Raw genomic sequence first — 16531 nt, 5'->3', positions numbered from 1 at the left:
ACCATGAAGGGGAGGGAGTTGGGGGTTAAACTACCTGTTTGCTTCTAGATGGCACCAGAGCGCCCTCTTGTGGTGAAATATAGTACCTGTGTAGTCACAATTTCTTTAAAACAAAAAACAAAAAAAAGTGACTTTCTGCTTCTCACATTAAAAACTGGACTGACCTGTACCTACTCTGAGAATCAACCCAACTATGTACCAAGATAGTTAAGATCTGGCTAGTTGTGGTGGTGTTAAAAGGTAATTTAAGAATGATTTGTCACAGAACCATCCAAAGAGGTCATCCACATACCTAGGAAACAGCAAAATACATCAAAGCTGCTCTCTGGATTTGATATTCTGGATAGTTTCTGTTCACCCTCTGGTTAAAAAAATATATTTTGAAGTTCAAATATATACAGTTTTTCCTTTTTCGGTCTGAAATCAACAATTATCTTTGCTGCACCCAACTGTTTTCACTTTTTTCTTAATATCCTCTTGTTTCCTCATACAAACCATTCTCTGAAAATCTGTTTTGGTTGTTCTTTTACACTCTTATAAGCAGTGATAAATCATTCCCAAAGTGGGTTTTCATATAAAGGATAGAAATGTGATTCTGGTCACTTTAGGTTATTTTTGCAATTTCAATTTGATATTCTATGGCCTTGCCAGGGTAGAAGACACCTGCATTCATCAGTTTCTGTGGAGGCAGAACTTTCTGGTTCTGCTGATTAATAATAATGTAGAATGCTTCTTTAGGTGGCAGAGTAGCAAAGCTGATTTATCCTTAATGATCCTATTGAGTATTGTCTGTGAGAAAGAGAGAAGAATCACTATTTGAACGAGACCCCAACATGCTCCCAAATCCTAAATCAACAACCCTATCTGGGGGTTCAGAGGAAAGGTCTTCCAAAGGTGGTCTCACTTAGCTGGCTGATCACCAGCATCCGAGTCTCTTGGGTGTTTGTTAAAAATGTAGATTATTACGGGCGCCTGGGTGGCTCAGTCGGTTAAGCGGCCGACTTCGGCTCAGGTCATGATCTCGCGGTCCATGAGCTCGAGCCCCATGTCGGGCTCTGTGCTGCCAGCTCAGAGCCTGGAGCCAGTTTCAGATTCTGTGTCTCCCTCTCTCTGACCCTCCCCCGTTCATGCTCTGTCTCTCTCTGTCTCAAAAATAAATAAACATTAAAATAAATAAATAAATAAAAATTAAAAAAATAAAAAAAAAATGTAGATTATTCCTCGGACCTATGCAAGACTTACCACATCTCTGTGGAGTATGGCAACGAATCTGCATTCTTATTAAATTCCCCAAGTAACAACCATTACGGATCTAATCAATTGCACTATTAGGCAAACTGTCAGGAAATCTGTTTGTGTTTGCTCACTACTGCTTCATTTTAAACTTTCTTCTTCTTGCATTATCTTGACCATTCTTGGTGCGAAGTACGTTGTCGTTTCTCATCAGTTTCACTTTCTTCTCTAGCTAACCATCCCACGAGCTATCCCCTACTGCCGATCAGTTCCATGGCGTTACCTCGTTCCCTTTTTCTCCAAGTCACGGGGCCCGGATGAAAATCTGTTCTAAGGGTGAATCTGCTGGTAAATAAAATAGTTCTGGTGGGTTATATTTTCTGAAAAGGCCAGAATTACATTCATATTAATCTAAAGCTATCTAGGCTAGAAAAATCAAGACCCTAAACAAGTTTACTTTACTGAAACGGTTAAACTTCAATTTACAGACAACTAAGTTACCATAGTTTTCAATGTACTTAATATTGTTACAGATCTTCTAGTAGAAACCATCTTTTACTGATGCTAATAGATAAAAACAACCATTTCTTTTTTCTACAGAGCAAGGCTTTCATTATAGGCTATTCTATAATATGTGTATGTATGGTTTTTAACCTAGTGCATTTGTTATTTCTTTAAAAAAAAGGGGGGGGGGGAGGGTGCCTAAAGAGAATAAAGGAGAATAACCTCCTATCTAGATCAATTTCTTGTTATCTTATTTCCAACATTTGGGACTATTTAATTTTGAAGTGAGAACAAAGGAAAGTTTACATTTGCTGAGTATTTGTGATGCACAAAGTATTACTTGAAAGGTATTACTTGGTATGTCCTTATTTAAAAAGCTGCATGGGAGTCTGTTCCATCCAGACCACATGGTGTCTGCCTAAGAACAATTTTAGCAGGTAGGAAAACCTTCCAGGTCGAATTACCTGAGCTGCTGAAATTAGCATACAACAGCTAGACACATCATGACCCGTCACCAACGAAAACGTCTGGGCTCCCAAGTTCCTGCCAAACACCAGCGCAGTTTACTATCTCATGAACTACACTTAATTGCCTTTTCTATATCGTGACCTTTTGGGGTGAAGGTGAAGGATATGTCTGGCTCACTCCTACAGGACCCAGTAGAGGGCAGGAGGCATGATATGGACAAAAGAGCCCAGCAGTCAGAAGTCTTCAAGACTTCTTCAAGAGCTCAAGTTCTGACTCCAACTCAAAATCTGAGATCTGAGAAACCACTACAATGCTTTGCCCCTAAGCCTCCACAAGTAGAATGGGGACCACCAGTCCTTCCAGCACAAACAACACAGGGAAGGGGTGAGGCAACAAGTGTTGAGAGCACCGGCGGAATGGTCTCTGACAGACACCCAACAAATGTCTAATGAATGTCAAAGTTATCTGAGCTCTGTCTCAGAGAACCAGCAGCCTCTGAAGCAAACAAGGCAAAACAGTAGGAAGAGTCCCTTCCCAGGAACGGTGGCTGCCATCACGGGTGTAAAAACTTCAATGCAGACTGAAGCTCAGAGACCCACACTGCTTTAACATTATGCTACGTACACAAACTCTACTCACCCCACCACACACACACACGCGCGCACACACTTCCTTCCTTCCATCTTCAGACTCCACAATGTCACAAATCTCGAAATTCTCAGATTAAACATGGGTGGAAAGAAGCTACAGGCACTCATCTAGGATGGTGAGTACGTGCATCTAATAAGCTCTCTCCCCAGCCACCATTCAAAGCACTCCGTGTGCAGGGGGGAATCTATTTCAGTCAGCACAGCAGCCCTATGAGGTGGGCACTCAGGTTGTCCCCAGTCTATGAAGGAGGGACCGGGGTGTGGAGATACAGGGCTCATCAGTAGCAGAGGTGGGCCTGGGCTCCACAGCTACACTCTCAGCAACTCTGCCGCCCTGACAGAAATTACAGTGAAAGTTCCCAAGTTCCAAATGTACGCTGGGATTTTAAACTTGAAATAATCCCTACCTACATGGGTCAAAACATGTTACAGTCCAAGTAAAACCTTAAAGTCATCACGCAGGCCTACCAATCTTTTACTGTAATTGTCAAAACACATCCCCGACCCCAGATTATGCCCATTGTACAGATACTAAGACTCAAAACGACGCTTGCAACAGAAGGCAGAGAACCAGAATTTTCTGATATCAAAACCAAAAATTTTCAGCTGCCTCTTATCCAAAGGAAAATTGAAAATCTGCATTCTGAACGTGTCTTAAATTTAGAATTCTGACAGATAACTTGGCAGTTCGTGTCGAAACTTTAAATATACATACCTATGACCTGTGAACCCCAGTCCCAAGGTCTTGCATATGGAAATAGTAATACAGGTAAACAAAGATATTAGAAGGATTTTTACTGCAGCAGTGTTTGTTAAGAGCAAAAGCAAAAAATAACCTGTATAGTCATCCAGTCAGCTATATTATGGCACAAATACATGATGGAAAACCATGCAGCCAGTTAAAAGAAACTGGCCCTAGACAGCATCTAGACAGATGGACCTGTAGCTATTCTGCATATTACTAGTAAGCAAAAAGGCAAGTGACAGAATATATGCGGTCTGATCCTACTTTTATTTAAAAATAAACTGTTGGCGTGTGTGTGATATACACGTTGTGGAAATCTAGTAAAGGCCTGGAAGAATACACAAAAACTTCCTTAAGAAGAAATGTGACAGGCAGGAAGGGTCATCTCTCATTGTTTACTTTATAAAAGTCTGAATTTGAAGTTAATTTCTCTTGAAATAACAATATAAATTTTTGAAGTAGAAAGTACTTGGAAGGTTAATTTCTAGAAGGAATAGAATGGGTTAGAAATGCCCTTACAACAGAAACTTCTCTCTCCCATGTGCAAGCCTGGGAGTGCACAGGAAGGCTCGCACTGCCACAAAACCCGCTTCTAAAAGTTCCTTCAGGATGTGAAACTAAGTCACACCATTTCAGAGACTTTTAAAACTAACACTGCCTCTTTTCAGACCATGTCATCAATGACATATATGTCAAAATGAAGCCTTTTATCACAAATCTTAAGAAGGAAACCTGTAAAATAAGGACTTACACAAATGACCGAAACCGCACAGTTTTGCTATACTTTATTCAAAGTTGGCCCTTCTCTTAATTTGAGCGAACTCAAAGTCTAGTGTCCAAATGTAAATATCCGTCATACGTTGAAAAATAATCTTTACATTTGTGCTGGGACCCAGATTTGGCACACTTAAATCATACCCGAGTCAGACACAAATGGTCGACACTCCATACATAACAAAACCCTGCAAGTGGGACAGCAAGTTAGCTACAATATCATTTATCAAACTCGCAAACTCGACTGTCACCTTCCAAAGTTACACACACCACAATGCACCTTTGCACAGGTCATTTTATTCTCTCCTGTGGGTGTCAACAGTGCTCACAGATTGTAATTTGAAACATTCAGAAAGCACATACCTGAATATTGTCACATTTCTTTACATCATCATTCAGTCACTATTAAACAGTTATGTCTACTAAATACAGTGAACAAAATGGTATAAACGTTTACCATTCCCTTGTAAACAAGGTTTTTGTGCACAACAGTAACAAATGGAATTAATGCATACCACAATGAGGAAAGACCTTGTCTTTAAATAAACTATTCTGTTTATAAATAAACTGATTTTTTTTTTTTAGTACACATTTACAGACCTGATCAATAAAAAGAAATAAGACATCTATTCTCCTTGAACAAGAAAATACTGAGAAATGGACCACTACAGAAGAACTCACCTAGGAGAGGGGGGTCAGAAGCAAGCAAAGGACAATAGAGAGTTAAAAGTACTGTCATACTGTAACCTATTTCTGTTAGAATACACCAACACAAGGACAGGATTGTCTGGGAAGGAGCTCTTTTTTACTTGAATTCCAGCAAGTTGCAATCAATCTTGTAGTACACATAGGGGTAGTATTCCTGCTGACTCAGGTTTAAGCCTGGAATATCCATAGGAGCCTATGGAAAAAATCAGAATTATTCAATGAAATACTTACAGAAATCAAAAAAAGAAGAAACTAAGTATTACCATTCACCTTCCTATTGAACACCTACTGTGGGCTAAGTTTGTATGTTTACCCTAATTTAATCTGAGTTAGGCATTATTACTCCTATTTTGCCAATGAGGAAACACGGTAAGTAGTAAAGCCAGATTTAAGCACTGACTCCAAAGCCTGTAGGTGTTTAACCATAATCCTACCAATGGATAAAATTTTTAAAAATTTTTAAATCTCAGGTTTGGGATATTGGGTTTATGGGACATATGGCTTATAAAATGTTGAACAGAAGTAAACGAAGCATAATTTTAATGATATCACTATTTTAAATGTTTTAAAAATGTTTTCATTTATTTTTGAAGGAGACAGAGACAGAGCATGAGCGGGGGAAGACCAGAGAGAGAGAGAGAGAGAGAGAGAGAGAGAGAGAGAGGGACAGAATGCGAAGCAGGCTCCAGGCTCTGAGCTGTCAGCACAGAGTCCTCCTTACGCGGGGCTCAAACTCACGAACTGTGAGATAATGACCTGAGCCAAAGTCAGTCGCTTAACTGACTGAGCCACCCAGGCACCCCTGATATCACTTACTATTTATGCATGTTTTAAGAATACACTGGTAGGAAATTATGTATCAAATAGTTGGACATCATTTTTTATTGATAATGTAGGAAGTAATTTCCTTCATTTTCTTCTATCAAGAAAAACTGACTTTCCATGGGTTCTAACTAATGCAAATGTGAGTGACATACTACCATCCTTAAAACGAAAAGAAAATCAACAAGGTATTTGAAATAAAAAATATGAAATAAAAGCCCACTACAATTTTAAACGGCAATAACAAAAACACACATATGTTGTTTATATCCTCTGTTTAAAAGAAGATATAAAGACACCCGTTTAGAAAACGGACAGTTCCCTTTAAAATGCTCCTCTATTGACTTCGCTACTTCTACCAAATACAGTTAAAATAACTACTTATTTTCTTCTTCTCTGCCATTTATTAACTTTTGTAAACAAGTGTATCGCTGGTTGCTTCTTTATTTCTACAGCTATGAACATCTGATCTATAGCAAGATAATGACTGCCTTAGAAGCAAAGCACTGCTCTAACTAGTATAAAATGGTAAACAATGTAAATTACTTGCTATGTTTAGCTAACAAATTAATGGAGAATCTCAAAGCAATTAAAAAAGATAGATTAAATAATAGGATATTTACTATCCCTTTTCTATCTCCTTCCAATAATTTTTTCTGAAATTAATTCCAGTTCCTACTCTAATAAAATACCGAATAAGTACTTACATCAATAATAGCTGCTGCACTGCTGTCTAGATGTTTATACAATTCATATAATACTTCTCTTAGTTTCTTCATTGTTTTCTTATTGGGCTGAAGGAGCATTGCTTGGAAGTTCACGGGCAAGCCATACCTTATCATGAAGCAAACGTGTAGTGTGTAACACAAGTAAACGTATAAACAGACTTTTGTTTCAAAGCAAATATTCTCATACTCTTCTTTAATCACAGTTAATAGAGAGAGGGTACCTCGTTTTAATGATCACCTTTGCAAGTTCAGCTAATTATACAAAGAAACTCAAATCTTCTCTGGTCCTCACTGCCCACTAGAAATCTTTCCTTAAAATGAGAGCCAATTGTCTACTAGGAATTATTTTTAATTACTCTTCAGTTTCTAAGGTAATCTATGAATGCCCCCGGCAAATAGCAATAATCTGTACACTTAGTAGACACCTTCATAATAATAAACATAATTACTCACATCTTGAAAAACCAATGAAATTTACAAAGAGTGAGCATGGCTACAGGCAAGTATCTTGAACTATTTCTAATATAAGCAAAATGTACAGAGAATCACAAGATTATTGAGATTTTTAAGTGTCTCAAAATAAAATATTTTAGGTTAATATGAAACAATGATTTCAAATAAGTCACCAATACACTGTGTACTAAACTACCTATAAAACATACAAAAGATCTTCTTTTAAGCAAACATTGGCTAAACAGTGTATAATTTACTTTTAGCTTAACTACACAAGAAAAGAATCAGGGAGTACAGCAGCATGGACCACTTTTTCTAATCCTGGTATTAAGGACAAGACTAACATGCACATGTGATACTGCCGATCTCTCCCTCATAGCTGTCCCTTCGGTTTCTCGGCTGCAATTTCCCATCACTGGACTGTGTGTTAAAACAAAGAGGCCAATGTAAAGGGATCTATGACCCCTTCAATTTCAAGTTTCTTAATTAACTTTCTTTACCTTAAGACAGACTCAACAAAAACTCTCAACGCTTTCACATGAATCCACGCAATAAACGCCTCACTGAAATTTACTTTCAGCCACCGTACAAGTGGTCCCTATAAAAAGGAAAAAAAAATTACCACAAATTTAGTATAGAAATGGCAATTAAAATTGACAAATCAGGGGCGCCTGGGTGGCGCAGTCGGTTGAGCCTCCGACTTCAGCCACGTCACGATCTTGCGGTCCGTGAGTTTGAGCCCCGCGTCAGGCTCTGGGCTGATGGCTCAGAGCCTGGAGCCTGTTTCTGATTCTGTGTCTCCCTCTCTCTCTGCCCCTCCCCCGTTCATGCTCTGTCTCTCTCTGTCCCAAAAATAAATAAACGTTGAAAAAAAAAATTTAAAAAAAAAATAGACAAATCAAATATTTTTATTTTATTTTTTTAAACATTATTTTAATGTTTATTCTTTGAGAGAGAGAGAGCACACGAGGAGAGGGGCAGAGAGACAGAGACACAGAATCTGAAGAAGACTCCAGGCTCTGAGCTGTCAGCACAGAGCCCAACAAAGGGCTTGAACTCACGAACTAGGAGATCATGACCTGAGCTGAAGTCAGATGCTTAACCGACTGAGTCACCCAGGCGCCCAACAAATCAAGTATTTTTAAAAGAGTGACTATCTAGTAAGAATCTACAAGAAAATCAAATCACATTATAATTCATTTTTAAAAATGTTTCATTATTCTCATCATCTTGGATGCTTCATCTTCAATAAAATTAAAGGGTTAGTCACTACTCTATTACCTCAGTAGACAATTCACAGAACCTACTCACTACACAGGAAAAGACATACATTTTAATGAAAGTAATTTAAACTGATACAGAATACAGATGTGCCCTATGCTTGAAAACCAAAATACAAAAACCTGGATGTATTATGCAATACATTTCAGACATTTAAAATAGAACTCAATTTACAAACAACTTCTCAGCAACAAGGATAAAAAGTTATGCAATAAGTCTTTTTTTTTTTTTTTAAATGTTTGTTTATTTTTGAGACGGTGTGCAGAGAGGGAGACAGAGGATCTGAAGCGGGCTCTGTGCTGACAACAGAGAGCCCAAGGCAGGGATGAATTCATGAACCGTGAGACCATGACCTGAGCTAAAGTCAGATGCTTAACCGAGTGAGCCACCAGGCACCCTGCAATAAATCATTTAATACCTATCCCTAGGTCTTAATTTTTTCTTTTGTAAAATCAGGGATGTTCATCTAGATCTCTTAAACCTCTGCACATTCCAAACTTTTAAAGATTCGATTACATTAAGTTCTTTTTGAACTTAAAGTATTCAGTATGATTTCCAGTATTAAATAAAAACACTTCTTCAAAGAAACAGCTTTCAAATAACTCAATACTGCCTCTCAATACTTAAAAGACATACATGATCAGTTCAGCTAAGTTATTTAGACAACATCATTAGGCTCATTCAATGTACCAACCAATTAATTTAAGGAAAAAGGATCATAAGACAAAGTGAAAAATCTTTGGTTAAAATATCTGTTCTTTAAAAGGGTTTTGGTCCTTCCTAACAAGTTGGTTTTACTGGGCATTACTTGGTTAGGGTTAGTTTTATCCCAAATGAGATGATATGGTTTATAAAGTACCTAGGAATAATTTCAAATGGGATTTGCTTTTATTTCTTCTTGCATTTCAAGAGAAATCCATTTTCAGTCATTCTTCCCCTCCCAGACAAGCTTTTTGTCTTCACAATAATCCAGCACTTCAAAGATGGCAAGGAAGTTGACACCATCTTCCGTTTTCACAATTCTATTCCCCTTCCCCATTTTGCCCAGAACATACTAGAACTCTCCAGTGGTTTAAATACCAATTGCTTCAGTATAAGATTGCAGCATTAAAAAAATTTGCCTCAAGTCAAAATTCTTACTGAAAAAGAAAGAATACTATTTAATTAAAATAATCGCTCACTACAGAGGCATTAACACTGTATTTAAAATTAATTCCTGATAGGGATTTAGATGGAATAATTAAAGGTATGGATTTCAAGATAACTATTCATAGATCGAAGTTTGTTTAGAGATAATAACCAGGGGCACCTGGGTGGCTCAGTGGTTAGCATATGACTCTTGATTTTAACTCAGGTCATGCTCTCACAGTTCATGAGTTTGAGCCCTGCGTCGGGCAATGCACTGACAGCGTGGAGCCTGCTTGGGAGTCAGTCTCTCTCTCTCTCAATAAATAAATACACTTAAAAAAAAAAAACCTATTAAAATAGAAAAAATAACTAAAACCAAGTGTCTGAAAAGTAAAATCAGAGTTTTCTTTTAAATAAAAGAAGAAAGCAGTGCTGTCCTCTTCTTTTGCTTAACACTGATAATACTGAATATTAACAACACATACAAACTGCTTTTTCTTGTCAGTAGAAAGCCTGTTCATTTCTTCTTTATCTGCTTTCATCTCTTCTTCATTATACTGGAAGTCACGAACGATGAATCTAAATTTTGGGGGGTGGGGAGAAAACCAAAATTGTCCACTCTGTGTATATAGGCAATCAACAAATTAAAAATCAAAAAATAATAATCTTACTTGTTTTCCCTGGCTTTGTGTCTGAAGTCATCAACTGCCTTCCTAAACAAGGTGACATTGCAAAGGTAACTGTCTTGGTCCTCTGAGAGTACACTATGGGGGAAAAAAGTCCATTTAAAGTTTGATATTTATTCCTCTCTTTTACACTGAGGGCAGACTTCACAAACAGGAGGAGGAGGAACAGTAAAGGGCAGCAGCCCTTCTTCCCAAACCACCTCAATGCTAACCATCTGTGTTTACGATTTTTTATTTACAATGCCTTCACAGCCCTATGTTACATTTACCTCTCTCTAACCCAACAAAATCCAACAATTAACTCAAATGAAGTGTCCAAACTCTAAGGACCATGCTTTTCCATCTGTAACAGTGCCAGGCCGGCTGAGGCAAAACCAGGAGCCAGTTTATTTCCAGAGTTTCCCTGCTTTCTTGCAATAAGTACCTTCTTCTCTTCTGGAAAACAAATTCTCTCTCTCTCCAGCCCAACACAGCCCACTGAGGCCTGGCCCACCCTCTCTGCATTGCCAGTACCTGCTACCACAGATCTTTCCTTTGTCTCCCTCCACATCTTAACTCAAAAACTGACAAATGCAATGGTCTAAACAACTTCTGATGCCTCTCAGATTTTTTTTATGCATCTCAGGGCTTCCTTCTAGGCTCTAGAAGATCCCAGCAGCAAGATCAGAACTTCCTCCAGTCACAGTTCCCATGGACATCACTGGAATGACTTTTCTAGACATGCTGGGGAAATTTTAACTACCACATACATCTGAAATGCCTGGGGGAAAGACCCACTGATTGGAAAGGCAAACTTCACAGTTCATGTATACTATGATCCTGATTTGGCTTTCAAAACTTACCTACAGCTACTTATGTACAGAATCCCATGTATGAGGTCTATGAAGCTATACACTGAATTGTTCCAACAGTGATGATGGTGGGGCAAGAGAATCACTTGGTGGTGGGTGGCGGGGTGGGGGGCGGGGGTCTCTTCTCCTTTCTATCTTTCCTGTATCGGGTTTTTTTTTGTTTTGTTTTGTTTTGTTTAGTTTTTATTTACAACATGGTACTTCTAAAATCAGAAAAAAAATGTTTTATAAACCTGAGGGAGTGCTTGTGGAATTCAAAGATATTTTACTAAATAAGGGGGTGGGGAGGGGGGGAAAAGTTTAGTTTTTCCAGGAAGTCTAAGAACTGCCTGACTGGCAGTTAATTCAGGAGGCAACTACAATGCTTTAATGCAGAATGGCTAGAAGAACTGAAGCCACTGATTCTCAGTCTTCCTCTCCAGCAATAGGCCCAGCAGATGCCTCTGGGAGGAATGGCTACTGTCATCACTGACACAGACAGAAACTCAGCTACTGTGGATTTAGAACATTTAAACTTCCTTTTAAAAGATGCCCTCTCTGGCTGGCTCAGTCGGCAGAGCGTGTGACTCCTGATCTTGGGGTTGTGAGATTCGGCCCCACATTGGATGCAGAGATTACTTTAAAATAAAATTTAAAAAAAAAATTTTTTTTTTTTTTAAATGAAAGGTGCCCTCTCAAAACGATTACCCTTAGTTCCTGCTCCCAGTGACTATCAAATCCAAAGCAAGGCAGCTACCAAGTGGACAGAACTTAATAAAAAACCTTTAATGATCTTCTGGTCTACCAGGCTTGACTCTAATATGCACACTGTGATCAAAAGAAATCCAAATCCAACCTGACAGGCTACTACAGACCCCTAACAATATCCCACCACTGTCACAGTGATCTTTTAAATTCATATGGTACTCTGCTGTTTTAAAGACCATTTCAAAAGCACCTGATGTCTGACATGCTCTGAGACCATGAGCAGGGTGTCTATTACGCAGGCTCCTCTGTCATGTAGAGACCTAGGTCACGGCGAAGTTGTCTGGTGTATTTAAAATCCTTATGATGAAGGGAGCCAGGATAAAAATTCAGTCTTATTTTAGGACTAAATCCTGCTGTGCTACCTTATTAAGAAAAAAATAAATAGAAACCATTTATTTGCTTTTCCTTCCTATCCCCAGGAAAGAGATTTCTTAAAATCTTATAAAAAAAAAAAACCAACCACGTGTCCTTGGTACAATGGACTTTCAATCATTTAACATGTACTCAGCCTCAAAAACAAAACAAAAACCACACACACCACCACCACCACAAAACCACGTACTGAGTCTCTCTATAAACGTGCACAGCTCTTGCTACGTATTAGGAATAAAACCAGGGGGTGCCTGTGTGGCTCAGTCAGTTAAGTGTCCAACTCTTGATTTCGGCGCAGGTCAGGATCTCATGGTTTCAAGCCCCGTATCAGCCTGTGCACTGACAGTGTGGAGCCTGCTTGGGATTCTCTCTCTTTCCCTCTCTCTCTGTCCCCTCCCTCACTTGTGCTTTCTCTCTCAAAACTAAACTTAAAAAAAAAAAAAAAGGAACAAAACTAAGACAAAGTGGTTCTCTGACCTCAAGACACGGGTCTAATAAAGGAAACAGAAAGAAACAAGTAACACGATACAGAGTTGTCAGTGTATCAGAAGATATATGTGACATATTGGGGCAAAAAGGGAATTAATAACTTTATCTCAGGGGCACCTGGGTGGCTCGGTCAGTCAAGCGTCCCACTTCAGCTCAGCTGGGGATTGCACAGTTCATGAGTTCAAGCTCCATGTCGGGCTCTGTGCCGACAGCATGGAGCCCGGAGCCTGTTTCGGATTCTGTCTGCCCCTCTCTCTGCCCCTCCCCCACTCATTCTCTCCCTCTCCCTCTCCCACTCTCTCACATAAATAAACATTAAAAAAATAATTTCAAAAACCAACTTTACCTCAGAGAACATTAAAGAGTTTCACAAAAGCAGTGATGCCAAGTGGAAGTCTGAAAGACAGGCAAAGAAGAGAACATGCCAGCAGAAGCCCATATGCAAACGCATACAGGTGTGGAATAGCATGGTGCATTTGGGGAACTGCCAGAAAGAAGTGTAGCTGGAACACAGGATACGAAGGGGGTGTGTGTGTGTGTGTACACACACGTGCCAGTAACAGACTGGTACACCACAAAAATGAAAATGGCAGCAATGCAGGAGACTGATGAGAAGAAGAAAATATTGGAGATAAGGAGCCCAGATAATGGCAGTTACAATAGGCCAGGCAAGAGATGGGAGTCTAAACTAAAGCAATATCAGTAGCTATGGGAGTGGGGGGCGGGGGGGGGGGGCCGGGGGAGGAACAGCTTTAAGTTGGTGGACCTGTATGAATTGTTGGTATCTGACCACTTTTGACCTACAAATAGCAATTTCATATGGTTCAACCAAATGCTACGGATGGTAGAAATAACACAGCTGGTTAAATTGGGGTGGGGCAGGGGTGGGGGAGGGAGAGGGAAGAGTTCGAAATGAAGGACTCCCATGTTCTGGTTTGGTAACTAGGCAGATCTTGCTCCCACACACACAAGGGAGATGGGCGACTGAGGCTGAGGTTGGGGGGACAATGTCCTATGGTAGTTACCGACGTACAGACATGTGCAGTGCCCGAGAAATCCAGGCGTGTAAGTCCGAAACTATGGGGATCACCAGGCCACAGACGGAGATTTCAGGGTCCCAAAGCCGCAGGCAGAGGCCAGAGCCCTGGGGGTGGTTGAAAAGGCGCTGACAGAAGAACAGGTTGTCCCACTAAGACAGAAGAGCCCAAGTCCACTAGCCAATACTCAGGGCTACCAGAGTCTGTCTCACTCATGCAATTCAGGCATAGAAGCCAGGAGGCTGCATTACAGGCTAATGAGGGGAGGAAGTCACAGGAAGTCACAGGGTCCAGAGACGATGGTGCATGCAGGACAACAGTTAAAGTGATGACTTCAGAGTCCGGGTTCAGCAGGAGAAGCAGCATGACTGGAGGAAATCAACAATGTCAATGTAAAGGGGTGGACTAGAGTATGTGGACAAGGTCAAAGAGGAGGTTCTGTCACAGTGGAAAAAAAAAAACAACAAAAGAAAAAAGGCTCTGGGTCAAGAGCTGGATTACACGTTCAAGCCTTTCTAAAAGTAAAGCCTTTCTAGACGTCAGGGATGTGGCAAGGGAAGAGCATGCAAAAATCAAGTGGAGTTGGAGATCTGTGAGTGGCAGGGATCAGGGAGCTGACAAGCCAGAAGCTGGAGGGATTTCAAACCAAGCCAAAACAAGCAGTGACCTTAAGTGATATATGAGACCAAGGTATAGAAACGAAATGAAAACCAGAAGGAGAGGAAAGAGGTAAGAAAGTACCATCTTTTCATGATTAAACATGGACGTAAACACTTCCCAGATGTGATGCTGGCTAGGAACTGGCCAGGAACAGCCTAAAAAGGAGCTCAGTTTGGCTTAACTCAGCTTGCCTAAGTTCTACTAGATTCAAATAAATGACCCAAACACACTCCCTTCTTTTAGTTCTATCACACAGAAGTAGCAGCACTATCTTCACACAGATGTAACCAGGCCTGAAGGAAACGTCAACATTTTCCAGGTGTTTCACGGCACTTTCAGTAACCCATGTGAGTGGCCGTGCTTCTGGAGCTCACTGAACTCTGCCTGCCACTTCTGATTTCTTAGTTCACTCCTAAGACTCAGACCTGCCATCTTCTCTGCCCCCTAACCAATCTTCCCATGTCACTGCAGAGGCATCTCTCCTGCTTTTCTTCATAAAAGTTCTTTGCAAGCCCAGCTATACAACCCAAAGGAAACTTTTCTCTGCACAAGTTTTTTCTAGGCTTTCCTAGCTACATTCCTCTAGCCCCCTGAACACCAATCTCAGTGAAGAACCAATGCATTTGTGGTACTGCTTCCAAAAACACAGAAAAGGCAAAAGCTAACTAGCAATTGGACCTGGTCAGAAGAAAACTGGTAACCCTAAGTACCACTTAGGTGGTGAAAAACACCTCTCTTTGAGCAGGCTTTCCAACAAGAAGCAGAACAGCAGCCAGCCTCCACTTCTTTGGCCGTAACTTTGCATGGCATTTACACGCATCCCTACACTTATCTACACAACAGTGGCATGGCTCAAAGTCTGCAATAATTTTAAGAGTTAAGTAGAAAATTTTGCAGATAGCAAGATTCTAAGGTTTTTTTTTTTTTTTAAGTGACATTGTTTCCTTCAGGTTTGAAGACAGTATTTTTCAATCCATCCTCCTACCTCACAATTCCACTCTCCTCTTCACTGCTCCCAAGTAAGGACTTACGTACCAAAAAGCGACAAGTGAATGCATTACTACTCACAAAGGACTTAAAAATAAAGCACTTAGAACAATTACTAGCACACAGCAGCTACTCAAAAATGTTAGTTACTATGATCAGCAAAAAAAAAAACAGCATCAAGTCCTAGAGTTCTTTCCTGAACAACGGACAAAATTCCAGACTAACCCACTACAGCCTGTCTGTCCCCCACGAGTGAATCGTGCTATTCACGGTGCTGGCTGAGATGCTGCTGTTCTTGGGAACTAAATTTAAAAAGCTAAGCCTCACGGCAATGGTTCCAGATGTCTTTTGAACTGAGAAAAAGGTAGAACAGATGTTTCCACCGACTGGTGGTCAGGGAGTACTTATCTGTCATTCAGAAGACAGGTGTTGTCTACACTAAACCATTCCCACCTGGCATTTTTTCCTCTAAACTACTAAATTAATCTTCAAAAGATGTAACTCTTTGAAGTAATATTTTTAGAGTCCTTCTTTCAGAGTAAATCAGAAACGTGTCTCCACACCACTCTTCTGGACCTTAGGCCTGGCATATATACAACTTGTGAGGACATTCCATATGCACTGGGTCCATAGTCCCCTCCTTCCCCTGCCTCTTGGACACCAAGTCAACCTCTTTGGCTTTAATGGCCTACAGAGTACAAAGGTATATGCAGTTGTTATTTGTCAGCTACAGTGGAAAACTAATATGAAGACACCACCTTGGTCTTCAGTTTGCCATGTGAAGGGCTGGTGTGTGAACAGAAAGCATTCCCCGAAATGGGGAAAAAAAAAAAATTGTGATGAGCAGAGGTTTGTGGTTTAGTTCTCAAAAAATCAACGTTCATGAAACTACGATAATCATATGACCTCATGTTCTGTATACCTTATCAAGCCTTAAAACAACCTCATAACGTGTACTGGGAAGGTGCTATGCTTTTTTTACAAAGAAAATGAGGCCCAGAGAAATTAAGCCTTACCCCAGGTCACACAGCAAGTTGGTAGCAGAACCAGCAATAGAACTCAAATCCCTGGGTCCAGTACTCTATTATACTAAGCTACCTCCCATATAAAAACTGGAAAAGCAAATACTTCATGGGCCCAATCTCACTAATACCACTTCTTTACTATCTGCTATACTTTCCTCTCACCACATGTTGCCACCTCTTGAG

The 16531-nt window shown here is 40.1% G+C and overlaps 1 protein-coding gene across 1 annotated transcript in view; it reads right to left on the bottom strand.

The window, feature by feature from the left end:
• Positions 1-4369: 4369 nt before the first annotated feature.
• ATP6V1C1 (ATPase H+ transporting V1 subunit C1) overlaps positions 4370-16531 on the bottom strand; it is a 48759-nt gene continuing 36597 nt past the window's right edge. The window contains exons 9-13 of the mRNA XM_040494161.1: positions 10166-10258; positions 9980-10073; positions 7586-7683; positions 6612-6738; positions 4370-5275 (exon numbers count right to left, since the gene is read on the bottom strand). Of these exons, the coding sequence (XP_040350095.1) occupies positions 5180-5275; positions 6612-6738; positions 7586-7683; positions 9980-10073; positions 10166-10258 (508 nt within the window). The 3' untranslated portion in view covers positions 4370-5179. The remainder of the gene's footprint in view (positions 5276-6611; positions 6739-7585; positions 7684-9979; positions 10074-10165; positions 10259-16531) is intronic.

Source organism: Herpailurus yagouaroundi, unplaced genomic scaffold (genome assembly GCF_014898765.1).
Source record: "Herpailurus yagouaroundi ecotype Mexico unplaced genomic scaffold, PumYag 186, whole genome shotgun sequence".
In the NCBI taxonomy this organism is placed as follows: Eukaryota; Metazoa; Chordata; class Mammalia; order Carnivora; family Felidae; genus Herpailurus; species Herpailurus yagouaroundi.
The sequence above is the reverse complement of the archived record's forward strand: the minus strand, read 5'-3'. Positions and strand labels throughout refer to the sequence as shown.